This window comes from Balaenoptera physalus (assembly GCF_965194825.1).
Source record: "Balaenoptera physalus genome assembly, chromosome: 4".
NCBI lineage: Eukaryota > Metazoa > Chordata > Mammalia > Artiodactyla > Balaenopteridae > Balaenoptera > Balaenoptera physalus.
This window is the reverse complement of record NC_138891.1, coordinates 98,292,161-98,319,668: the sequence shown is the minus strand read 5'-3', so window position 1 is coordinate 98,319,668 and position 27,508 is coordinate 98,292,161. Positions and strand designations below refer to the sequence as shown.

The window sequence follows — 27,508 nt, the reverse complement described above, 5'->3', positions numbered from 1 at the left end:
TGGAGTATAATTGCTTTACAATGGTTAAGTTTCTGCTGTAGAACAAAGTGAATCAGCTATATGTATACATATATCCCCATATCCCCTCCCTCTTGAGCCTCCCTCCCATCCTCCCCACCCCACCCCTCTAGGTCATCACAAAGCACCGAGCTGATCTCCCTGTGCAGCTTCCCACTAGCCATCCATTTTACATTTGGTGGTGTATATATGTCAGTGCTACTCTCTCACTTCATCCCAGCTCATTCTTTTTTAATGGTTGAATAGTATTCCACTGTATAGCTATATCACATTTTATTTATCTATTCCCCAGCTGATGGACATTTGAGTTGCTTCCACTTTTTGGCTCTTATGAATAATGCTGCTATGAACATTCATGTACAAGTTTTTGTGTTGATATATGAATTCAATTCTCGTGGGTATATATAACTAGGAGAGGAACTACTGGGTCACATGGTAACTCTATGTTTAACATTTTGAGGAACTTCCCAACCCCAACTAATTTCCAAAGGGATTTTACCATTTTACATTCCTACCAGCAATGTATGAGAGTTCCAACTTCTCCATATCTATACCAATACTTTTAATTGTCCAAATTTCTGATTATAGCCATCCTAGTGGGTATAAAGTGATTCCTCGCTGTGATTTTGATTTGCATTTCCCTAAGGGCTAATGATGCTAAGCAGCTTTTCTTGTTCTTATTGGCCTTTTGTACATATTCTTTGGGAAAATGTTTATTCAGATCCTTTCCTGTTTTTAAATTAGGCTATCTTTTTATTGTTGAGTTGTAAGAAAACTTCTTTAATATATTCTGGATACAAGCCCCTTATCAGACATATGACTTGTGAATATTTTCTCCCATCCTATAGAATGTGTTTTCCCTTTTTTGGTCACTTGTGCTTTTGGTGTCATGCCTAAGGAACCACAGCTTAATCCAGAAGATTTCCTCCTATGTTTTCTTCTAAGAGTTTTATAGTTTTGGCTCTTAACATTCAGGTCTCTGATCCGTTTTGAGCTCATTTTTGTACATGGCATATGACAGGCATCATTACTTGCCATTAAAACAAAAAATCACGATCATGAAATAAGAAATAGGATTCTTCTCTAAAATTTTTTTCAAGGCAACAATACATACAAATGTCTTCCTCAATGAAACAAATAAGAATGCCCTCACAACAATAACAAAAACACAGAACATATTTGTAATCATCAGGAAAATCAGCAGGAAATAAAATTAAAGATAATTATTACTAGGGTATTTTCAACTTGAAAATCTATTTTGAAAGGACTTTTAACAAATACTTAACTTAAATTACTTTTGTTTACAAGAAGTTAAGATAATTTGCTAACAAATACTTAGGCCTTGAAAACAACTCTCATTTTCCATAAAATACATGAATGAATCATTTGGAGGTGAATAAAGCCAGAGTTCACTTAATTCAATGAGGAAAAAGAGATGTTAACCATCTAAGAAGGAGTACAGTACTTTGGCAGCTAACTGCTGTTCCTGTTACACTGAGTAGAAGGCTCATATAATTCGACAGACCCCCCCACCAAATCTTAAATTATAAAAATAACTACATACACACAAGAACACTCAGAAAATGAAAAGCTGTTCCAACCACACAACTGCAAAAACTTTTGGTATATTTCAGTATATTTCTTTTTTTTTTTTTTTTTTTTTTTTAAATTTATTTATTTATTTATTTATGGCTGTGTTGGGTCTTCGTTTCTGTGCGAGGGCTTTCTCTAGTTGTGGCAAGCGGGGGCCACTCTTCATCACGGTGCGCGGGCCTCTCACTATCGCGGCCTCTCTTGTTGCGGAGCACAGGCTCCAGACGCGCAGGCTCAGTAATTGTGGCTCAGGGGCCCAGCTGCTCTGCGGCATGTGGGATCTTCCCAGACCAGGGCTCGAACTCGTGTCCCCTGCATTAGCAGGCAGATTCCCAACCACTGCGCCACCAGGGAAGCCCTCAGTATATTTCTATATTATATTTTTAGATCTTGTTTTTTCCTCATGTAAATAAAATCTTTCAGAATATATTAAATGTAAACACTTTTCCTTGGTGGAATGGAAAGATGCATCTGGACGAGCTGATGAGCTCCAACACCAAAGCTGTGTGGCTGACAGGGTCTTGGAGCTCCAGACGGGTGTCAGGCCTGAGCCTCTGAGGTGGGAGAGCTGACTTTAGGACAGTGCTCCACCAAAGACCTCCTGGCCCCATGTGATATCAATTGGCAAGAACTCTTCAGAGATTTCCATCTCAATGCTAAGACCCAGCTCCACTAAACGACCAGCAAGCTACAGTGCTCAACACCCCATGCCAAACAACTAGCAAGACAGGAACACAACCCCACCTATTAGCAGAGAGGCTGCCCCAAATCACACTAAGTTCACAGACACCCCAAAACACACCACTGGACGCAGCTCTGCCCACCAGAAAGACAAGATCCAGCCTCATCCACCAGAAAACAGGCACTAGTCTCCTCCACCAGGAAGCCTACACACCCCACTGAGCCAGCCTTACCCACTGGGGGCAGACACCAAAAACAGCAGGAACTATGAACTTGCAGCCTGCAAAACGGAGACCCCAAACACAGTAAGTTAAGCAAAATGAGAAGACAGAGAAATATGTAGCAGATGAAGGAGCAAGGTAAAAACCCACCAGACCAAACAAATGAACAGGAAATAGGCAGTCTACCTGAAAAAGAAGTCAGAGTAATGATAGTAAAGATGATCCAAAATCTTGGAAATAGAATGGAGAAAATACAAGAAACGTTTAACAGGGACCTAGAAGAACTAAAGAGCAAACAAACAATGATGAACAACACAATAAATGAAACTAAAAATTCTCTAAAAAGAATCAATAGCAGAAGGCAGAAGAAAGGATAAGTGACCTGGAAGATAAAATAGTGGAAATAACTACCACAGAGCAGAATAAAGGAAAAAGAACGAAAAGAATTGAGGACAGTCTCAGAGACCTCTGGGATAACATAAAATGCACCAACATTTGAAGTAATAGGGGTCCCAGAAGAAGAAGAGAAAAAGAAAGGGACTGAGAAAATATTTGAAGAGATTATAGTTGAAAACTTCCCTAATATGGGAAAGGAAATAATCAAGTCCAGGAAGTGCAGAGAGTCCCATACAGGATAAATCCAAGGAGAAACATGCCAAGACACATATTAATCAAACTATCAAAAATTAAATACAAAGAAAAAATATTAAAAGCAGCAAGGGAAAAGCAACAAATAACACACAAGGGAATCCCTGTAAAGTTAACAGCTGATCTTTCAGCAGAAACTCTGCAAGCCAGAAGGGAGTGGCAGGACATATATAAAGTGATGAAGGAGAAAAACCTATAACCAAGATTACCCAGCAAGGATCTCATTCAGATTTGACGGAGAAATTAAAATTTTTACAGACAAGCTGAAGGTTAGAGAATTCAGCACCACCAAACCAGCTCTACAGCAAATGCTAAAGGAACTTATCTAGGCAGGAAACACAAGAGAAGGAAAAGACCTACAATAACAAACCCAAAGCAATTAAGAAAATGGTAATAGGAACATACATATCAATAATTACCTTAAATGTAAATGGATTAAATGCTCCAACCAAAAGACATAGACTGGCCGAATGGATATGAAAACAAGACTTGTATATATGCTGTCTACAAGAGACCCCCTTCAGACCTAGGGACACATACAGACTGAAAGTGAGGGGTTGGAAAAAGATGTTCCATGCATATGGAAATCAAAAGAAAGCTGGAGTAGCAATTCTCATATCAGACAAAATAGACTTTAAAATAAAGACTATTACAAGAGACAAAGAAGGACACTACATAATGATCAAGGGATCATTCCAAGAAAAAGATATAACAATTGTAAATATTTATGCACTCAACATAGGAGCACCTCAATACATAAGGCAAATGCTAACAGCCATAAAAGGGGAAATTGACAGTAACACAATAATAGTAGGGGACTTTAACACCCCACTTTCACCAATGGACACATCATCCAAAATGAAAGTAAGGAAACACAAGCTTTAAATGACACATTAAACAAGATGGGCTTAATTGATATTTATAGGACATTCCATCCAAAAACAACAGAGTACACTTTCTGAAGTGCTCATGGAACATTCTCCAGGATAGATCATATCTTGGGTCACAAATCAAGCCTTAGTAAATATAAGAAAACTGAAATCGTATCAAATATCTTTTCCGACCACAACGCTATGAGACTAGATATCAGTTGCAGGAAAAAATCTGTAAAAAATACAGACACATGGAATCTAAACAATCCACTACTAAATAACCAAGAGATCACTGAAGAAATAAAAAAATTATATTTTTTTATTAAGAGGAATAAAAGAGGAAATAAAAGGAAGAGGAAATAAAAGAGGAAATAAAATAAAAGGAAATAAAAAAATACCTAGAAAAAAATGACAATGAAAACACGACGACTCAAAACCTATGGGATGCAGCAAAAGCAGTTCTAAGAGGGAAGTTTATAGCAGTACAATCTTACCTCAAGAAACAAGAAAACTCTCAAATAAACAACCTAACCTTACACCTAAAGCAATTAGAGAAAGAAGAAGAAAAAAACCCCAAAGTTAGCAGAAGGAAAGAAATCATAAAGATCAGATCAGAAATAAATGAAAAAGAAATGAAGGAAACAATAGCAAAGATCAATAAAACTAAAAGCTGGTTCTTTGAGAAAATTTTTAAAAAAAGGTAAACCATTAGCCAGACTCATCAAGAAAAAAAGGGAGAAGACTCAAATCAACAGAATTAGAAATGAAAAAGAAGTAACAACTGACACTGCAGAAATACGAAGGATCATGAGAGATTACTACAAGCAACTATATGCAAATAAAATGGACAACCTGGAAGAAATGGACAAATTCTTAGAAAAGCACAACCTTCCGAGACTGAACCAGGAAGAAACAGAAAATATAAACAGACCAGTCACAAGCACTGAAACTGAAACTGTGATTAAAAATCTTCCAACAAACAAAAGCCCAGGACCAGATGGCTTCACAGGCGAATTCTATCAAACATTTAGAGAAGAGTTAACACTTATCCTTCTCAAACTCTTCCAAAATATAGCAGAGGGAGGAGTGCTCCCAAACTCATTCTACTAGGCCACCATCACCCTGACACCAAAACCAGACAAAGATGTCACAGAAAAAGAAAACTACAGGCCAATATCACTGGTGAACATAGATGCAAAAATCCTCAACAAAATACTAGCAAACAGAATCCAACAGCACATTAAAAGGGTCATACACCGTGATCAAGTGGGGTTTATCCCAGGGATGCAAGCATTCTTCAATATACACAAATCAATCATTGTGATACACCATATTAACAAATTGAAGGATGAAAACCATATGATAATAGATGCAGAAAAACCTCTCAACAAAATTCAACACCCATTTATGATAAAAACTCTCCAGAAAGTAGGCATAGAAGGAACTTACCTCAACATAATAAAGGCCATATATGACAAACCCACAGCCAACATCATTCTCAATGCTGAAAAACTGAAACCATTTCCACTAAGATCAGGAACAAGCCAAGGATGCCCACTCTCACCACTGTTATTCAACACTTTTGGAAGTTTTAGCCACAGCAATCAGAGAAGAAAAAGAAAGAAAAGGAATCCAAATTGGAAAAGAAGTAAAACTGTCACTGTTTGCAGATGACATAATACTATACATAGAGAATCCTAATGATGCTACCAGAAAAATACTAGAGCTAATCAACAAATTTGGTAAACAGGATACAAAATTAACACACAGAAATCTCTTGCATTCCTATACACTAATGATGAAAAATCTGAAAGAGAAATTAAGGAAACACTCCCATTTACCATCGCAACAAAAAGAATATAGTTCCTAGGAATAAACCTACCTAGGGAGACAAAAGACCTGTATGCAGGAATCTATAAGACACTGCTGAAAGAAATTAAAGATGATACAAACATATGGAGAGATATACCATGTTCTTGGATTGGAAGAATCAGCACTGTGAAAATGACTATACTACCCAACTCAATCTACAGATTCAATGCAATCGATATCAAACTACCAATGGCATTTTTCATATAACTAGAAGAAAAAATTTCACAATTTGTATGGAAACACAAAAGATCCCGAATAACCAAAGCAATCTTGAGAAAGAAAAACGGAGCTGGAAGAAACAGGCTCCCTGACTTCAGACTATACTACAAAGCTACAGTAATCAAGACAGTATGGTCCTGGCACGAAAAGAGAACTATAGATCAATGGAATAGGATAGAAAGCCCAGAGGTATACCGACACACATTTGGTCACCTTACGTTTGATAAAGGAGGCAAGAATATACCATGGAGAAACGATAGCCTCTTCAATAAGTGGTGCTGGGAAACCTGGACAGCTACGTGAAAAGAATGAAATTAGAATACACCCTAACAACATACACAAAAATGATCTCAATGTATTAAAGACTTAAGTGTAAGGCCAGATGCTATAAAACTCTTAGAGGAAAACATAGGCAGAACACTCTATAACATAAATCACAGCAAGATCCTTTTTGACCCACCTCCTAGAGAAATGGAAATAAAAACAAAAATAAACAAATGGGACCTAATAAACTTAAAAGCTTTTGCACAGCAAAGGAAAACATAAACAAGAGGAAAAGACAACCCTCAGAATGGGAGAAAATATTTACAAATGAAGCAACTGACAAAGGATTAATCTCCAAAATATAAAAGCAGCTCCTGTTTGTATGGAAATATGTTAATATAAATGTTTCAGACATTACATGAAATTTCTAAAAATCTTATATGTTCTGGTATAATGTTATAAGTCATAATCCTAGTTATTACCTTAAAATGTATATCTCAGAAATAACTAATTTTCTTGTCAACTGCATTATTATGAACTTTCACCAAATTTTTAACTGTGGTCACTTTTAAGTCTTTTGTCATTTACAGACAGTTCTGTGTGTACTCTGATGCTTTTGCAAATATGTTCCTATAAAAGGGTTTCATCTTTAAGAAATTCATGGAAAAGACTCTGACAAGTACAGGTTTCTGGTAACTGACTGTACTGCTGAACTGAATGAATAAGCAGAACTGAATTTTCAGAACTCTAATGAAAAACTGATGAACTCGTAAAAGTGCTAACAAAAGATCAAGATGAAAAAAAAAATTAATTACATGGGACTGAGTGAACTGATGAGGATGAGTATAATTTTTGTGACTTTCTGTCTGAATTAAAAAAAAAAAAATCCAAAAAAAAAAAAAAAAAAGCAGCTCCTGCAGCTCAATATCAATAAAACAAACAACCCAATCCAAAAATGGGCAGAAGAGCTAAATAGACATTCCTCCAAAGAAGATATACAGATTGCTAACAAACACATGAAAGGATGGTCAACATCACTAATCATTAGAGAAATGCAAATCAAAACTACAGTGAGGTATCACCTCACATTAGTCAGAATGGCCATCATTGAAAAATCTACAAACAGTAAATGCTGGAGAGGGTGTGGAGAAAAGGGAACTCTCTTGCACTGTTGGTGGGAATGTAAATTGATACAGCCTCTATGGAGAACAATATGGAGGTTCCTTAAAAAACTAAAAATAATAGAAGTACCATATGACCCAGCCATCCCACTACTGGGCATATACCCTGAGAAACCCATAATTCAAAAAGAGTCATGTACCACAATGTTCATTGCAACTCTATTTACAATAGCCAGGACATGGAAGCAACCTAAGTGTTCATTGACAGATGAATGGATAAAGAAGATGTGGCACATATATACACTGAAATATTACTCAGCCATAAAAAGAAACAAAATTGAGTTATTTGTAGTGAGGTGGATGGACCTAGAGTCTGTCATACAGAGTAAAGTAAGTCATAAGGAGAAAAACAAATACCATATGCTAACACATATATATGGAATCTCAAAAAAAAAAAAGGTTCTAAAGAACCTAAGGGCAGGACAGGAATAAAGACCAGACGTAGAGAATGGAGTTGAGGATGTGGGGAGGTGGAATGGTAAGCTGGGACGAAGTGAGAGAGTGGCATGGACATGTATACACTACCAAATGTAAAATAGATAGCTAGTGGGAAGCAGCCACATAGCACAGGGAGATCAGCTTGGTGCTTTGTGACCACCTAGACGGATGGGATAGGGAGGGTTGGAGGGAGACGCAAATGGGAGGACATATGGGGATATATGTATATGTATAGCTGATTCACTTTGTTATACAGCAGAAGCTAGCACACCAGTGTAAAGCAATTATACTCCAGTAAAGATGTTAAAAAAAAAAAAAGAATATATTAAATGTTTATTTTTTATTAAATGCATTTTATAGCCTTGTACTACATATTGCACGTTATTTACAATACTACCTATAGCACTGCTACATCACCTTTACCCCTACCCAAATATAGTCCAATGCAGTAGGCAGAAGCTATACGGGGAAGCTGAAGCTACCAGATATTATAGGGGAAAAAAAAAAAATCCTTTCCTAGTTAAAGATATCTATCACTGATATTTATGATTCAGTTTCACTGCACCAACTCAATCATCATTTGGCATAGTCCCTTCCAAAGCAAAAAATAATCTTTTGGAGAATGGCAATTGAAATGCCAAAACTTTGGCAAAACATACCTAAAAGTCTTATTTTTATTTATTATTAATTTTTTCACATGCACACACACAGAGTTTTAAATGTACCTTCACATTAGCTTCTTTCAAGCTGATGACCTTATCTAAATCTGGTTTGGCCGCGTTGGCATTGCCAATAAGCAAGTAGAAAGTAGCTCGTAGTAATAATGCTTCTGCCATGTATTTGCCTTGGGCATCTATTTCTTTTGAGCATTCACTTATGATTTTATCATAGTTTTCTTCTTCCATATACTGTTTGGCCTTTAAGTATCCAGAGCTGAAAACAAAATGAGCATAAGAAATTACTATTACTAATAAAATGAGCATAAAAAATTACTAAAAAAACATCAAATGCTAAAACTTGCCACATTTAGTATACCTGAGTTAAACAATTGTCCTCTTCCCCTTAACAAGTTAGCCAGTCAATGTGAGACTGGAGTGTGGGTGGTGGTATGCGGGGCAGTGTGTGTAACAGATTAGGATTTTTGAGGCAGACTGGGATTTCCTTGCTGCCTTGGAGAGAGTTTTAAAAAAGGAAACAACAGAGAAAATGGCAGAAACCTAGGGTTATTGCCCAGGCTTCAACATTTAGACACACGAAAAGATGAGCTAATGACAGACTGATCTGCAACACAGGAAAGGACCCTGTCTTATTCACCTTCTTATCTGTGGCACATTGATGGCACTCAACAGTTATTTTATGACTAACAGAAAGAACAGAGAAATAGAAATTATCAAGTGAGTTTAGGGTCACAGAACCCAAGGGAAGAGGTGTGACCTGAGTTGTACTTTGTAAAGATCACTCCGGCTGTGTTGTGGAAAATGGACTGTAAGGGAGCAAGAACTGGAGGCAGGGAAATATCTATTGATAAAAGGCTCTCACCCAGAAGTTGTGCTGTTTCACCTAAAAAAACAGACCTAGAATGAATAGGTGGAAATATCAAAGAAGCAGACTCTTCCATCAAATAGGACTTAAAGAAAACACCCTTTCCCTACTTTTTAAAAAGCAGTGACCACAATATCATCATTCTTCTAAGATGGTGGCTTTTATTGAAAAGGCTTGTAGAAGGAATTTTTTGAACTGAAAAGGAATTTACACTATATGTCCTTTAAGGGGCACTGTAAATTACATTTTCTTGTTTCATTTGCTACATATTCTAAATAGAGAAAACTGGCAAGTGACTTAAAAGTTATGTCAGTCAAAGTCTTACAAACTCTGTGCTAACCTTTCCTATAATTACATTCTAATATTCCCTGCACTCTAGTTTTATTCCTCAGGTCACCAGGGTAAGACAAAATAATTATTAAATCAGATTGGAAGTAATAACAGTTCCTATTTATTGAGAACCTAAGTGCTAGATACTTACAAACATGACCTCTAAACCTCATAATAAGCCTCAAAGGTACCTATTACTTCCCCATTCAAAAAATGATGAAGCTAAGGCTCAGAGTAAAATAGAATTCAAAAACTTAGGACCAATTCCAATTAGTGTTCTGGTGAGACATAGCTATGTCCTGCCACCTCTCAATATAGTTTTCAGAATAATGGTATTAACTTCATTGTAGTTTTTCTGGGATAAGGACTATTTCCTAATCAGAAGAGGCAATTATTGGCATCACCTTAAACATTTACTTCCCATCTACAATTTTCTCAAAGAGATTGCTCACCAACTAACTCAAACTTGAACATCTTGGCACAATTATGCATAGTATCCTCCCTTAAAAGGTGGCCAATAATGGTAGAAAAATTGGGAGATACAAATTAAAAGCAATCTTTTTCCTTTAAACCTTCCAATATGCTATAGATGAAAAATTATGCTTTGCTTTGGGAACAGTATTCCCTTTTCTTCCAAACTCATTAGAAAATGTCATGTTGGTAATAATGTTGTACCTTCTCTTAGAGAGGAGAGCTAGCCTCACAGCAAGATAAAAGTATTGATAAATATAAATGGATAAGCAGGCTAGATAGCTTATATACTACATTATATCACTTGACCTCCAGTTGTAAACACAGTATCTTGTACTTTGGTTTCAGCTGTCTACAGGAGCAAACACAAACCCAAAAAATGGCATTTTCCTAGGCATGCAGAAAAAACCTTGAAGAAAGTCACTCTTTTGGGCACTCCTAAAAATTAAATTATATATTATAAACTTCCTTGCAATAAAACATCTGGATATTGAGCTACACAATCATTTTTTAAGTTAGTGCCCCTGTTCAAATATAATCAACCACTTCATCTCCACTAGGAGATCTCTTGAGAATATCATGTAGGACCTTAAATGCAGGGCAGACTCCTGGCAGTAAAACCTTGAGTCACCAGAGAGGTAACTCTTAGGGCATAATAGACATGTGTGAGAAGAGAAGTATTTTTATTATTATATTATTATTATATATTATAATTTTATTATATTTATATCTATTTATAAACAGATTTTTTGGAGATGACTCAGAGTTCCACTTTGGCTCTATGGCAGCAAAAAACCCCACAACCATGCCCCCGCCAAAAAAACAAAACAAAACAGAACATTAAGCAGATACTATACTCAAGACACTTACTTTTCTTTTACTTCTAAAGCCTCCCCTTCCTTGTCTTTATCTTCATCAGACTTCTCCCCTTTAAGCATTGGCTGAGAAATTATATCATCCGTGAAAGAACTGAAGTAAGATTTGATAAACTGTGGAGATGGCATCAGAGGTTCACGATTCTGAAATTTAATCATATTTATACACATCAAAATAGAAAACACTAACCAAAGAAGCAGATGCCTTTGTAGAACACTGAGAACCACTGTCATAAAAACTGGCATCTCATTTTCAGATAACTGAAGAATATCAGGCTCCAAACCGTAGCGCAATAGACAGTGGAAATGGTAATGCTGCCAGTCCCAGCTGTTCAAAGTAGGTTTTAAATGAGAGCCTTTCCCTTCTCCAAAGATGTAAAAAGTCAAGAACTCTTAGAACCACTCACTAAAAGAAGGTGAAATCTGGAACAAAGGTGGTAAATAACTGCTGAGTTAAAATTATCTCCTTCTGAGTTAAAATTATCTTCCTGTCCTAGAAGATTAACATCTCAATTTACTACTCAGGACCATGTCTTACACAGGTGCTAAAATGTTAAGTCCATCTACCATGGGCTTTCATTTGCCCCCTACTTATTCTGCATCTGAAGATCTCCATTGTAGTAAGTGCCACTGAAAGTCAGAATGAAATCTCATTTCCTCTTTTAATTATTACTTTTTCCCATGGCAACCTGATTCATAATCATAGAAGTATTTTGTTTCTCCTTATTATACTTAAGATGATAAAGTTTTAAAGGAAGAAGGAAAAGGGACTAATGTCACCAAAGGGCTCTCATAACATATTTTGGATCCTTTGCAAAATTCAACCCAAAGATTTTAGAGTGAAAATATGGTATTCTAAATTGTATGTATAACAAATATCATTTCTATTATTTTGGTAGATTTAATGTCTTTGTATTTGAAGGAGGGGAAAAAAAATGAATCTGGCTTTGTAAGTATATGATCTAATCTAGGATAGATGAGAGTGGGGTAAATAAGAAAACTGAATAGAAAAATCTAAGGAAAAACACTCTTTTTTTGGTGCTCTCTCTGGGGAGAGATTCAGTGTGTCTTAATTACCATTTTAAATCAAATGGTCACCCACCAAGTGATAAATACACCTAACTTAAGTATTTCACCGAAGACCCTGTGTTGGAATATATAAGTGGCAATCATCTACCACTTCAGGGAAAAAGCTTAAATAGAAATTTAAATAGCCCTTACTGAAGCTGAATAAATCATTAATGTCTTGTAGTTTCCTATTTCAGCTTAGAAATGAAGCTACCACTTCCCTGTCTTTCACAGAGTTACAAATTTAAAATGAGAACAATATTTTATAAGTAATGGCCTTAAGTATCAAAGGAACAAGATATAAATTCTAGCTCTGCTACTTATTAGCTATGTGATCTTACACATGTCATTCTCAGTTTTCTCATCTCTAAAATAGCAATAAAAATACTATCCTTATTTATCTTATAGGGTTATTATAAAAATAAAAATAATAAAATGAAAAGTATTTTGCAAAGTGGAATTTACAAAGTGGAATACGAACAGGTTAGAAAATATATGTGGAAACTAATTTGGAACCTATATAAATGTAGATTATCATATTTTCTTACTACTCTGCAGTCCAACCAGTATAATTACTCAACAATAGCATTATACTCAAGGAAACGAGGTTCCTTCAAAGTTCAATTTGTGAGACTCTAACATGGTATTTTGCAAAACATTTTGAGGAGCACCAGTTCTAGTTCCTCAAAACAGCATGTTCTACCAGATGCTGAAGGGAAGGAAATAAGTTCCAGAGTTTAAAGAGACTGAGAACCAGTATAGCTGTATTTGGAGATTCACAACACATATTAGCACATGAAAGTCCTGCAGTGAAGAAACCTGTTTTAACTCTGTTTAACTCAGCTAATATTCAGAGATGTAAAGTTAAAAATACAGAGAGATTATTAAAATCAACTTAACAGAAAATCAAGTTATTATTAAAGAAGAAAGAAACAACTACCTCGATATTATGAAATTTAGCAGAACACCTCTACCGATGTTTAGTGATACCTGTGGTACTCCCACAGCCCTCTACTTATATCCCTCCATGACACTTTACCAATATCATGCCTTGTATACTTATTATGGTCTCTCTCATTAAGGACTTTGTAAGGGCAAGGACCAGGTCTTTGTACCTACCCTTCTAAAATGCCCATTATGGACCTCTGTTCAATAAATGTTTCTTGAATTAAACCATCTACTAACTGTGTAAAACCAATGCCAATTTATACAGCATAGCTTCAAAAACTTTAAAGAATGGGAGTTGGCAATTTTTTTCTGTAAAAGGCCAGATAGTAAATATTTTAGGCTTTATGTGCCATACAGTCTCTGTCACAACCACTCAACTCTGCTGTTGTAGCTTAAAAGCATCTAAAACAATGTGTGAGTGGCTGAGTTCCAATAAAACATTATTGGCACATTATTTATAAAAACAGGTGGCAGGCTGGATTTGGCCTGTAGGCCATTGTTTGACAACTTCTAATATACATGAATTCTTTCAATATCCTCCAGGTGCAATATTGGACATAGTTTACATTCTTATTTTAAAAAGGTAAGCCACAAAAGCCCAAGATTACAGGAAAAATAAATATAATCCAGATCTAATTTCAATTGTAACCATCATGCCCAAGTTTAAGCAGTATAAGTTAGAAATGACCCTTCACAATGTATACTTCCTCTATTAACCAATTCAGATTAATTTACCTTGTATTTTTCTTTGGCTTTCTCTTTTCCAAGAAGTTTAAGAACTTTATCAGCTAACAGCATGCTTTGCTGATTTTGGAACCCTTCTAATATACACACAGCAGTGACATCTAGAAATGATGCAAAAAACGAGAGTAAGTATGAAATTATCGCAAAGATGATTAGCAGCATCAAATGGGCTCAATGTTACCACAGAAAGCCAAACTAAATGCATAGCTTTATGTGCCTATCATTTCCAATAAACTGATTAACACTTTAGTTTTATATACTTCATGACCAAACTCAAAGCTCAGAAAGTCACTCTACTTCTCCAGAATTCACTTTCCTCACCTGTGAAATGAAAGGGACTATACCACACCATTTGTGATGTTTCTCATCACTCTAACATTGTACATAGCAAATAAAACAAGTAATCCAGGAATATTCTTTTCTGGCCGGTTAAGTATACGCCAAATCAACATAATGTGGCTCTCTCATGTCTGGTCTTTTTATAGGCCTCAGGGTTACTCCTCGTCTCCAAAGCCATCTTGCCACACAGCTCTCAATTAAATCTGCTTCAAAATACTATTTTAACCTGGCTATGCTACAGCTCAACACACAGTGGTTTGAAGTTTAAAAGATCAATGTTTCCTTAACCTCTCAACTTTTCATTCGAAGTAGTGAACAATGGCTGTCTCTCTCTTTTTGAATTCAATTTCTCACAATTCCAAATCCTTGCTCCTCCAAACAAGTCAATCTGCTGTATGTTCCCCTGATAATCTGGCTAGTGCCAATGTCAATGTCTTTTCCCCATCCCATTTCTCCATCTAAAATCCATTTAAACTCCTCTCTACAATTATCGCTTAATAACTTCAAAGTCTGGTTCAAAACTCAGAAGTCTCTTTTCCAAAGCAACACTCCTTCCACCCACCACCAAAGTACATGATACCACAAAACCTCAAGTTTTTCTAAAATGTTCTCTAAACCACTCTCAATTGGTAATCCAGATTTTAAATAAATAAATAAATAAAACAGCTTTTCCCTTTTAAATAATAATGTTATTTTTAAAAAAATATGGCTAAATTTATGATTATTGATGCTTTTAAAGCAGATTTAAGTATGTAGTGGAAAGTACTTTTTGACTGCAGAAATTGCATTTTGGTTTAGCTCTACATCACCCAGAAGAATGTACTTTATAGGCCAGTGGCGGAAACCCTAATTGAAGTTTTGGCAGCAGATATGGCCAATTACAGGCCAAAGAATATTTATAATATTTACTGAGAATAGGCAAATTCACTTGATGCTTTGTATCAATTACATAATTTCTAATTGAGTATAAGATAATGTTTGAAAATTGCAAGGGCAAAAAACAAATGTTTTCTTTAATGATTCCTCTCAAAATTACTTCATATTTATATAGGATATTAACTGAAAAATACGTAGAATCTTAGAAACACTATCGCTCACTAAAACCTCTCTTCTGATTTCTTATTCATGAAATTACACTGATGCTCATTAATTGCCAAGTTTAAAATGTGTGGTATATAAACTCTAAATCATTTAATTCCATAGTCGGGAACCGAGACAGTACTCAAGTATCTGCAATCTCAATTTAAACTAGAAAACAAAGTCTCAATTGGGGAAGAGTAAAACTTTTAAACACAATTGATTTCTCTACTCATAGGCAGAGTTTCATATAAATTTACCAATGACTACGAAGCTTTTAGTAATTTTCATACATAAACACAAAAATACCCTCACCTTCTAAACATTCCTTCTTATTGTCTAGCTTCTCGTGGGCTTTTGCACGCCTAAAGAGAGCTTTCACATATTTGGGATTAAGTTCAACAGCCTTTGTACAATCTTGTGCCACCTCCTTCCATTTTTGCTGTAATGAAAGTATTAAAAAAAAGTCACACTAAAGGAAGCACTGTTTGACAGAAATCAGTTTTCTAAACTCAGGAGGCCAAGTGTTAAGAATCCCACACAGAAAAAATATTCCCAATTCATACAAAGAGTTAATATCCACAATACATTATAACAGCTCATATAAATAACTGTAATAAAGATTAGCAACCTAATTTTTAAAAATAGGTAAAAGACATACTTAAGCCATCTTTCTACCACCGAATCTACAACCTACCTGCATCTATGTGATCACATCATCTCGTCCTCCCCTCCTGTTAAACCTGAGGAAGCACCCCCTTCACCAAAGGCCAGCCTTCCACTTGGGGTATGGATCCATTCTCCCCACGTCAAGGACTTCACTGTTAGCTATCCTGCCTCTGCATCAACCTGCTTCTCTACTGAATCATTCCTATTAGCATAAAAACACTTGCTTCAGTATTTTCCATCTTTTAAAAACACTCCTTTGATTCCATAATTCCCTGCAGTTATTATCCCATTTCTTAGCTCCTGTTTATTGCCAAACCTCCAAGGAGTTGCCACTCTACTTGATTTCCATTTACCTCACCGGCTGCTCCTTCCCAATTTCTGTAGCTGACTTCTTGCCCTCTATCTGATTTCTACATGCTGGAATGCTCAAGGACTCATCCCTTCTCTCTCTTAGGTGATCACATCTATTGTCCTGGTAGTATATAACATCTAAAATTAGATGACTCCAAACTTTATCTCTTTAACCCAAACCACGCTCCTAAAATAGAGACATTTCTCAATTCGACTGTCAGCTGACTCACTCCTTCTTCACTCCACTATTATTAAAACTCCTGCTTCTCTTCACGCTTCACATCCAATACAACAGCAAATTCTGTTGGTCTTCAGCTTTCCTTCAGGTCTCACCTAGGCAACTACAACAACATCCTTCCTTAGTCTCCCTGCCTCCACTCTTGCCTCCCTCCAATATATTCTTGACAGAACAGTGAGAACAATTTTAGATGATGTTCCTGCCCTATTTAAAACCCTTAAATATTTCCCATACACTCAGAATCAAATCCAACCTTCTTACCATTGCAAGGCTTTGCCTGATCTGGCCTCTGCTACCTTTCCAGTTTCATCTCTCTATACCCCAGGATCCTTTATACATACTTCTTTAATCATGGCAAACTCTCGCCTGCCTCAGAGCAATTACATACACTGTTCCTCCATTTGTAACACTCATGGAGTGTTACACCAACCCCACTCATTCGTCTATTATAGAATCAAAGCATTTATCAAAATGTCATTTAATAGTTGTTTTGCGATCCTTGAGTTCTATGCATAATTGTTTGCTTTTATAGACCCAGCTCCTACTATAGTAAACTTTCATATATGAAACAGTCAATAAAATTTGGTTGAACAAAAAATGCAGAGAATATAAATGCCCAAAAAACATAGAAAAAGATTGTCCACTTCACCAACATCTCAAAAATTGCAAATTAAAACAATGAGAAATTTTCTCCTACCAGAGTGGCAAATATTATTAAGACTGATAATACACAGTCAGTGAGATACTGGAAAACAAACATGTTCATATATTATTATTAGAATAGGTATTGATACTATCTCTTTATGTTTCCATTTCTAGAATTTTATTCTCCTGAAAGTATGCAAAAAAATACTTACAAAAATATTTACTGCAACACTGAATGCAATAGGGAAAATAGGAAGCGATTCAAATGTTCATCAACAGGGAGATGTTTTCCACTATACAAACATGTAACAGCTACTTATAGCCTTTAAAAAGAATGAAATAGATCTGTGTGTGCTATGAGAAGCTGTACAAGATACAGTGGCAACTGAAAAAATATGTTGCAAACAATGTAATAGGAATTCATCTTTTGGTCTCCCCCCTCCCCCACATATGCTACTATTACATATATGGGGACAAAAGCTGAAGAAATAAACTCAAACTGTTGAGGAGGATGGGGTCACCAGAAACTTTAACTTTCTATATTATCTAATTTCATAAAATCTGATATATACAACTTTGGATTGTGTATGTGATGAGCAAAACTAAAATTTGTTCTTAGAAAGCTATGTAATTAAAGGATATAAAAACCAAACAAAAATCCTGTAATTTCAAAACAACTTCAAAATGTTTATTAGATTTATTTGAGTGGCATTAACTGAAACATTATGCAAATAAAGAGAAACAAAACAAACAGAAAAACCAACCTAGGATACATACCAACTGCTCAAAGGCAGCAGCTCTGTTTTGATAAAACGTGGAAAGGTCAACATTCTTCTCTGTAGGGCACAAACTGATAGCCTCGGTATAGCACTGAATAGCTTGTTCATATTTTCCTGCTTTAAAATATTTGTTGCCTTTGTTCTTGGCTGCTTGGGCTCTATCAAGAGAGTTCTGAAATATGAGGAAACAATTATGAAAAACTTATCAATACTCAGTAATAGATTCGGATCACAGTGATTAAATGACACACTGAAGAAAAAATGGGAGGGCAGAATGGCTGTTCACAATGCAAGTCACTCATATAAATATCGTCATGGGATAGCGTCTTAGTAACAGGATTGCTTAGCCAAAAGGTTTATATATTTTTAACTTGAAAAACACTGACTTCTCCCAAGAAAAGGCTGTAGTGCTTGAAAGTACCACTTTTCTGCCATTCCTGTCAGCAAGAGATATGATAGCTGTGTTTAATTTTTGCCAGTCTAATGAGTATAAAACAGTGGTTCTCAATCAGGGATGATTTTCCCTCTAGGGTACCTTTCACAATGTCTGGAGACATTCTGATTATCACAGCTAGGGTCAGGAGGAGGTGCGACTGGTATCTAGTAGGTAGAAACCAGGAATGCTGCTAACATTCTACAATGCACAGGACAAAACCCGCACACCACCACCTTGATCCAAAATGTCAACAGTGCCTAGGTTGAAAAACCCCAGTGTAACATAATTCTAGTTTACATATTATTGTAATTCACATTTTCCTCACTATCAGTGAATTTGAAAATCTGTTCATGTTTCTTTATTGGCCACTGGACTTTTTCATTCTGCAAACCACTTACTCACACGTATTGCTGTTTTTCTATTAGGCTGTTTGTCAACAGCGTAGAAGAGATACTAGAAACACTTTGCCATCTTCATTACAATTGTTATCCTAAATCTACTGTTTGCTAATCAAATACATTTGGGGGACTCCTATATTTGTCTCAGAATCTGCTTCCTAGAGGAGCCATCTCACATACTTCATGAGTTGGTAGTTAATACCCACTGAGGACGGTTGCAAAAGCTTCAGTCAACGTTTGGGAAGCATCTTTGTAGACAAATCCAGTTATCTAGGTTCCAGCTACTAGGTCCAAGAGCTTCATGGCACATCTTCACCCCAAACTTTGTTTGTCAACATCATTCAACTTTAACAAATACGTGATTACGAAAGAACCCGTATATCTCCAACAGGTAAGCATTGACAAAGCAAAAGCAGAAGCAGCTACCCCCACAACTAACTTACAGGGAAGGCTATGTTGCTTGGGGCCCAGGGCATCTCAGTCACAAAGAGACAATGGGATAGCAAACTTCTGTATCTGCTCTTTTCTCCCTTCCTCTTGCTTCATTCTTCTTTGCTACCTGTCCCCCTCCATTTACCTTTTGTTTCCCTTCTCCTTTAGTCTGAATGTAGCTATAATTTTTTGTTTTTCTTGTTTTTTGTTTTTTTTTTATAGTGTGCAAAGAAGGATGTGTAGGAAACTTTAAGTTCAGAATATAAAACAGCTAGTTTAAGTTTGCTACTGTCAAGAAGAAACATGCTCATTTTAAAATAATATGTGGGAGGATGAAAGGAGCCAACTAGAACACAAACAGAGTAACAGATAAATATGAAATCTTCCACTTGTAAATAGCCTAATCACCTTCCAAAAACTTTGACGGTAAAAATCCTCAGCACCAAACATTCATACTAGAAGACAACTAGGGCTCTCTTATGTAGTTGTGGATTCTAGTTGCTGGAAAACTGCACTTGAAGCAACCTCATCAGTCCTCCCACTCCACTAAGAGACAGAAGTCAGACTGGAGTAGGGTTGTATCATTCAGAAGGAGTGAGGATCCCCTCCACCCAAGAGACAAGTGACAAGCATACCTTGCCTATCTTCCAAGAGACCATACTGTCAAGAATTGCTAACATAAAGGAAAATTAATACCATAAAAGAGAGGCACCTGATTCAAATAAAAAACTAATATTTGAGAAAGCGGGATAAACAAAGCAAACAGAAAATTTAACATCAGAGGAATAAGAGGTTACCACAGTCATTTTTAAAAAGGCTGCTTCTAAAGAGCACCAATTAGACATCTTGAAAATTAAAAAGGATTATTACAATAAACTCAATGGATGGATTGTATATTAGAATGGACATAACAGAGGAGCAAATTAACGAGTAGAAGGCAGAGCCAAGGAAATCTGCCAGAATGCAACAAGAACAGAGGACAGGGAGGTGAGAAGTCTGGAGGAAAAGTTAGATGATATTGAGTATAAATACCAAAGTTCCAACATCTATCTATCTGAATTTTAGAAGGAAAGGCATAGAAAGGAGTGTTTTAAGAAAATATTAGAAAAATTCCTGGAGTTGAAAAAAAATGACACACATTTTTAGACATATCATGGTGAAATTTCACAGTAAAAATCCTTAAAGTTTTTAGGTAGAAAAAAACCAGATTACCTACAAAGAAAAAAAGAACCAAACTGGGGTCATACTGTCACCAACATTAGGTATTTAAAAACAATGAAGCAACAACTTTAAAGTCCTGAAGAAAGATTATCTTGAACTTAAAATCTTATGCCTAGCTAAATTAGCATTTAAGGTTGAACACAAGAACAGAAGCAGAGGTGTACAACTTCCTTACCACTAAAAATAAACCCCAAAGCAGGGGAGATGATCAATAAAACAAAAAGCAGGAAGAAGAGGGTGTACAACTTCCTTACCACTAAAAATAAACCCCAAAGCAGGGGAGATGATCAATAAAACAAAAAGCAGGAAGAAGAGGGTAAAGGAAGAAACAAAAAAGTGGAGTACATATGGCAGGAATCATTAAACATGTCAATAATAACAATAAATGTGAACAGGTTAAATCTCCCTATTATAAATAAACTATCTATCTATTTATTTATTATTTTTGGCTGCATTGGGTCTTTGTTGCTGCGCACAGGCTTTTCTCTGGTTGCGGCGAGTGGGGGCTACTCTTCGCTGCAGTGAGTGGGCCTCTCACTGCAGTGGCTTCTCTTGTTGCAGAGCATGGGCTCTAGGCACGCGGGCTCAGTAGTTGTGGCTCGCGGGCTTAGTTGCTCCACGGCATATGGGATCTTCCTGGACCAGGGCTCGAACCCACGTCCCCTACATTGGCAGGCGGATTCTCAACCATTGAGCCACCAGGGAAGCCCAAATAAACTATTTAAAATAAAAAATAACCACATGCTACCTATAAGGCATGACCTAAAACAAAATGACAGGTCAAAAAAACAATGTAAAAGTTACAGAATGTAAAAAACAATGTAAAAACGTTACAGGGCCTTCCCTGGTGGCGCAGTGGTTGAGAATCTGCCTGCCAATGCAGAGGATACGGGTTCGAGCCCTGGTCTGGGAAGATCCCATATGCCGCGGAGCAACTGGGCCCATGAGCCACAACTACTGAGCCTGCGCGTCTGGAGCCTGTGCTCCGCAACAAGAGAGGCCACGATAATGAGAGGCCCACGCACCGCGATGAAGAATGGCCCCCACTTGCCGCAACTAGAGAAAGCCCTCACACAGAAACGAAGACCCAACACAGCCATAAAAATAAATAAATAAATAAACCCGAAGTTTTAAAAAAATTAAAAAAAAAAAAAAAGTTACAGAATGCAAATACTTGCAAAAGAGAAGGCAGTGTCAGACAAAAAGGCAGTATGAGACAAAATACCATCACATGCCTCAGATGGAGCACTTCTGTGGGCAGTTTTATTGATAAAAGATACAATCTGCCAAGAAAACATCATTACCACAAACCTTTGTGTTCCTAATAAAACTTCAAAATAGTGAAACAATTACTTTTGTTAAATACAAAAGCAAGAAAAACATTATTTCAATTTCTTGTAAAAAGTTTATAATGTTTCTAAGTCATTGAGAACATAGCTAATACACATTCTAACAACACTAGGGACTGTTGATAGAGAAAATAATGTGTCAAATGCCTGTGAGAAGTATGTTCGGCTACAAACATATTGAAATTCTATTTAGTATTTTTACTAAAGATTTGCAGATTAAATAAAAAGAACGTTCTTTGGACAGAGTAATGACCTTGTTTCATTAACACAAACAGGCAATGCACTCTTTCCTGTCTACTGGAAGTTTAAGGCTACAGGATGTCACACAGAATTCAAGGAAAAGCAGTTATGGTGAAGGCAGACAAGTTAAAAGAATAGAGAGAAAACTGGATAGGTATACAAGGCTTCCTCTCCTTAGAAAGATGGATACTTCCAATTTTTATTCAGCAAGGTCTAAATCAACCTAAAACCAACCAAGAGAATTTTTCAATTACCCATTTCCCTCCATTCAGTCAAGTTTAACAATAGATTCCCTTTAAAAAGTATTATAAATTCCTAGGGGCTTCCCTGGTGGCGCAGTGGTTAAGAATCCACCTGCCAATGCAGGAGACACGGGTTTGAGCCCTGGTCTGGGAAGATCCCACATGCCACGGAGCAACTAAGCCCATGGGCCACAACTACTGAGCCTGTGCTCTAGAGCCCGTGAGCCACAACTACTGAGCCCGCGAGCCACAACTACTGAGCTCACGCACCTAGAGCCCATGCTCTGTAACACACTGCAATGAGAAGCCCATGCACTGCAACGAAGAATAGACCCTGCTCGCCGCAACTAGAGAAAGCCCGCGTGCAGCAACGAAGACCCAACACAGCCAAAAATAAATAAATAAAATAAATTTTTAAAAATTATTATAAATTCCTTATCACCTAAGGCCTAAATCAGAACCTGCTTAATTTCCTTTCCTTACTGTACTGGAAAAAAAAAAAAGATGCTATGACACTGAGTGAAAAAGGATCAAATTACATAGGCAAATCACCAAACTGCAAATTTTCTCCCACTGTCACTCCAGAGCGCTACCAAACCATGTTTGGGGAGAACAATATCTCAGTTAACCTCCCTATCACCTTCTGCTCATTGCACCCCCCCCCCACCACCACATTACTTTCTGTCCAACTGCTTCCCTTCATTAACAAAAATGCAGAGAAAGAATGGCATTATAACAGGGACAGTACAGAAAAGCTAATTATTTTGGCCCACCGGTAAAATTTAGGACAAAAAGCTACTTAGCACAATGCCCGCTTATCAATCAACACCAGCATTCTGCTGTGTCAGGAATTAGACATTTTTTTCACAAGCTTTGAGGCCAATACCAGGTAGAAATCAAAATAAATGCACTGGAGAAAAAAGTTTAAATTAGAAAATATACAACTACCAATTCTTTATAATATAAGGGATTTTAATTCCAAATCAGGAATCCTTTGCACTGCTTTTCAGTCACTTTCTCCCCCACTCAGTCTACCTTCTCAAGTTATAATAAGAACTTTTGGAATTAAAGGTTGAAGTTGGAAAATAAGCCCAAAGACAGTTTTGAAAGCATATTTTATAAATGAGAAATGAAGACATACAGCTCTAGAATGTAATGGGAACACCCTGAAATGCTATTATCTTTTCATGTGGTCTATTTTCATATCTAAAAGCTACTAAGGAGATTTAAAAGACTATCAAGACATTATGTTACTGGAAATCACTCTTGGTTTTGGTAACCTTTTTAAGGTTCCGAACATTCCATAATATTTTACAGCAAAATTCTGTGAAAATGCATCTTTCTCTTACTTTTCTTACAACAAATTAGTTTCTGATTGATCTGAAAGCTCTTCTTAAGTAAGCTGGACCATATCATTCCCTGCTTAAAACCTTCCAGTAACTTCCCACTGCTATTGCCTATACACAAGCCTCCAAACTCCCGCTACTCCACTCCTGCCACTCCCGCTTCCCACATGTAACTTTGGTGGATTCAAAAAGTACTAATCTCGGGGCTTCCCTGGTGGTGCAGTGGTTAAGAATCCGCTTGCCAATGCAGGGGACACGGGTTTGAGCCCTGGTCCTGGAAGATCCCACATGCCGAGGAGCAGCTGGGCCCGTGAGCCACAATTACTGAGCCTGCGCGTCTGGAGCCTGTGCTCCGCAACGAGAGAGGCTGCGATGGTGAGAGGCCCGCGCACCGCGATGAAGAGTGGCCCCCACTTGCCACAACTGGAGAAAGCCCTCGCACAGAAACGAAGACCCAACACAGCCATAAATAAATAAATAAATAAAATTTAAAAGAAATAAGCAAAACATTCTTTAAAAAAAAAAAAAAGTACTAATCTCTTCCTAAAAGAAAACAGTTTGAAAAGATTAGGTACTATGTATTCAATTTCCACAGGCATAAATTTAAACTTTGTGAATACTGGTAAGAATACAAATTATAAAAAAGAAAAGAAAGACATTCACTTCTGCCTAGTATGCCACACAATCAAAGTATTATTTAAAACAACCTATTAGATAACTTAGCTTTTTTTCCATCCAGGATTTGAATAAGTTTCATCTCTTCATAATGAATAACTGTCCAGCAGAGTCAACTCCATGACTCCATGTGATTCTGCTAAGTGAATTCAAAAAAATATGTGGAGCTGAAACTTGTACAGAATCCTGACATTAATGCATGAAGCAAAAATCAATTGTCAAAATTACTTTTGAAAATTCTTCAGAAGAGTAACACACAGGAAATGCAAGGTAGGTGCTATTATTATCCCCATCTTACACATAAAGCAACTGAAGCCCAGAGAGATCAAGAAGCTTGCCCAAGGTAAGAGTCAAACAAGCAATCTGACTCCACATTGCCTAAACTTTACTTCTGTACTGCACGGATTGTCACCCACACTTTATGAAGAATGAGTATCATCAGAATCACATCCACACTCACACTCTGGAACTGAAACAAAGGAAAGAGTTCAGGTATCTCTTGCTCACTACTGACCCCAGAGCAAAAGGACAAAGAGAATCATCAGCATAATTAGGTCTTTTGCTTTTTGCCAAGTAAGTGTAATGGATTTCATCGTAGTTAAAAGCACATTTGATGTGACTCCACTGTACAACGATCAACAGGATAGTCTTTATCCTGAAGGAACTCCAGAGACAGTGCAAGAAACAAGTGAACTGCAGCCTCTCAAAAGAACTACCGCTGATCAAACACTGAAACCCCAATTCACATTAAGAAAATGTACATTAGGTGATTAGAAACTTGTATAGCTAATAACTAGAAAATTTTTAGTTCAAAGAGTAGCAACTGCATATATACACACACTTACATACAAACTACGTGGGTAAACCATAAGGATTAGGAACAAATAACTCAAGTAATAAATCTAAAAGGAAACAACGAGAAACATAGTAAATACTATGTCTTCTCTCTCTACAACAAACACTGCTGAAACCTGTCAAAGAGACAAAACCTAGGAACCTGCCCCCCACCTCCTGCAGAGGTAAATAAATCTACTATGGAAAACAAGTTACATTTAAACACAAAGCAACAAAGTATTGATACAATCCCCGGAAATTTATTAGAATACAAAGTAAGAAAACAATCAGGGTTTGAATCATCAGTCAAGGTTACTTCAGTGAAGGTTACTTAGAACAATCTGCTCTGGAACCAAAATGACTAACAAAGGACAGTCAGGAAAATACTCCAAGGAGGAAAAACAACGCCAAAAGGGTTATTCAGCACACAGACACAGAAGAAATTCAGGAGACCAGAAAGGGAGCTCTAAAACAATTCCTGCAATGGTAACATGACTATGTTACAGACGGCTTTCAATGACATGAATTTGGTAATAAGGAATCACTGTAAATTCTTAGTAAGTATTTATAAAATATTATTCTGATGATCACACACATATAGTCACTAAAAGGAAATGAGCTAGAATCAGGTACATTAATCCATGTGTAAGCAAATAAAATAGGTACAGTAATCTCCCCTTTATCTATAGGGGATACATTCGAAGACCCCCAGTGAATGCCTGAAATTGTGAATAGTACTGAAACCTATATATACATTTTTTCCTATATATAAGTATCAAGGATAAAGTTTAATTTATACATTAGGCACTATAAGAGATCCGTAACAGTAACAATAAAATCGAACAATTATAACAATATACTGTAATAAAATTATGTGAATGTGGTCTCTTTCTCAAAATATCTTATTGTACAAATTTAATGCCTTTTCCATCTTAACTAAACACACACTGTGGCTGTAACTTTTACAGTTTGAATGTGACAGCAAAACTAGCACAGATTTCTCTTTCTTTCTTCACAGTTCAGAAACAGATCTATTCTTACCATAGATCTTAGCAACCTCACCATACGATTATTTTTCTTTTCCCTTTAAGTCGAGCACATTCACCTTTTCACTGAAAAGAAGCAGTTTAATGGTTTCTCTCTAGCATATCTGAATTGCCAGCATCACTACTCTTGTGCTTTGGGCTATTAAGTAAAATAAGGGTTACTAGTGCAAGAGTCAATCTGATAGCTACAAAGTGACTAACGGGCAGGATATGCTGGACAAAGGAATGATTCACATCCAGGGTAGGATGGAGTGGGACTGTGTGAGTTTTCATAATGCTACTCAGAATGGCGCACAATTTAAAATTTATGAATTGTTTATTTCTGGAATTTTCCATTTAATATTTTCAGACCACAGTTTACTGTGGGTAACTGAAACTACAGAAAGCTGAAACTGTGGGTAAGAGGGAACTACTATATTACTTATCACCATAATTACACATTTACATCCAGTTAAAATATACATGAGGTGGTTCCATAATGTTTCTCTTAAATGGTTTTATTCCCTTAAACTTATCAAATTCCAAAGGCATATTTTAAAATTTGGACCCCAACTTTATAGAAGTAGCAATCAACTCTGGAACACTTACCTCATGAGAAACAATCTTTCAGTACTTAATTAATCAATTGTTACTTTTATAAGAATCAAATCTAGGATAAAACATACCTAAGATAATAAGAAAGTCCTTTCCCTATTACATCCTGAAATTTAAAAATCTACAACAACCCCACCTACTAAATTGTAACACAGAGAACTCTTTACCTAAGAAGAACCTACTTGTAAGAATGCTGCTTCCAGGGCTTCCCAGGTGGCGCAGTGGTTTAGAATCCGCCTGCCAATGCAGGGGACACGGGTTCAAGCCCTGGTCCGGGAAGATCCCACATGCCGCAGAGCAACTAAGCCCGTGCACCACAACTGTTGAGCCTGCGCTCTAGAGCCCGAGAGCCACAACTACTGAGCCCGTGCGCCACAACTACTGAAGCTTGTGTGCCTAGAGCCCGTGCTCCGCAACGAGAAGCCACCGCACCACAACAAAGAGCCAACGCAGCCAAAAATAAATACAATAAATAAATTTATAAAAAAAAAAAAAAGAATGCTGCTTCTGCAGGATTATGGTTGTAGTTCATACAAAATCATGTGATTTATAAAAGGAATGCCTAAATGAGGTTTACGACTGGTAAACCAATTTCTAGGATAAACTGGTAGA

General features: G+C 36.7%; 1 protein-coding gene across 3 annotated transcripts in view; it reads right to left on the bottom strand.

Annotated features, from left to right (window-relative positions):
- Nucleotides 1-27,508, bottom strand: part of TOMM70 (translocase of outer mitochondrial membrane 70) — a 50,854-nt gene that overhangs the window by 17,624 nt on the left and 5,722 nt on the right. For all 3 annotated transcript variants that reach the window (XR_014263089.1, XM_082460438.1, XM_082460439.1), the window contains exons 2-6: nucleotides 18,082-18,255; nucleotides 15,717-15,843; nucleotides 13,977-14,086; nucleotides 11,221-11,369; nucleotides 8,733-8,940 (exon numbers count right to left, since the gene is read on the bottom strand). Coding sequence is in view for 2 of the 3 variants with exons in the window: in XM_082460438.1 (XP_082316564.1) it covers nucleotides 8,733-8,940; nucleotides 11,221-11,369; nucleotides 13,977-14,086; nucleotides 15,717-15,843; nucleotides 18,082-18,255 (768 nt within the window). In the remaining variant the exon portion in view is untranslated. The remainder of the gene's footprint in view (nucleotides 1-8,732; nucleotides 8,941-11,220; nucleotides 11,370-13,976; nucleotides 14,087-15,716; nucleotides 15,844-18,081; nucleotides 18,256-27,508) is intronic.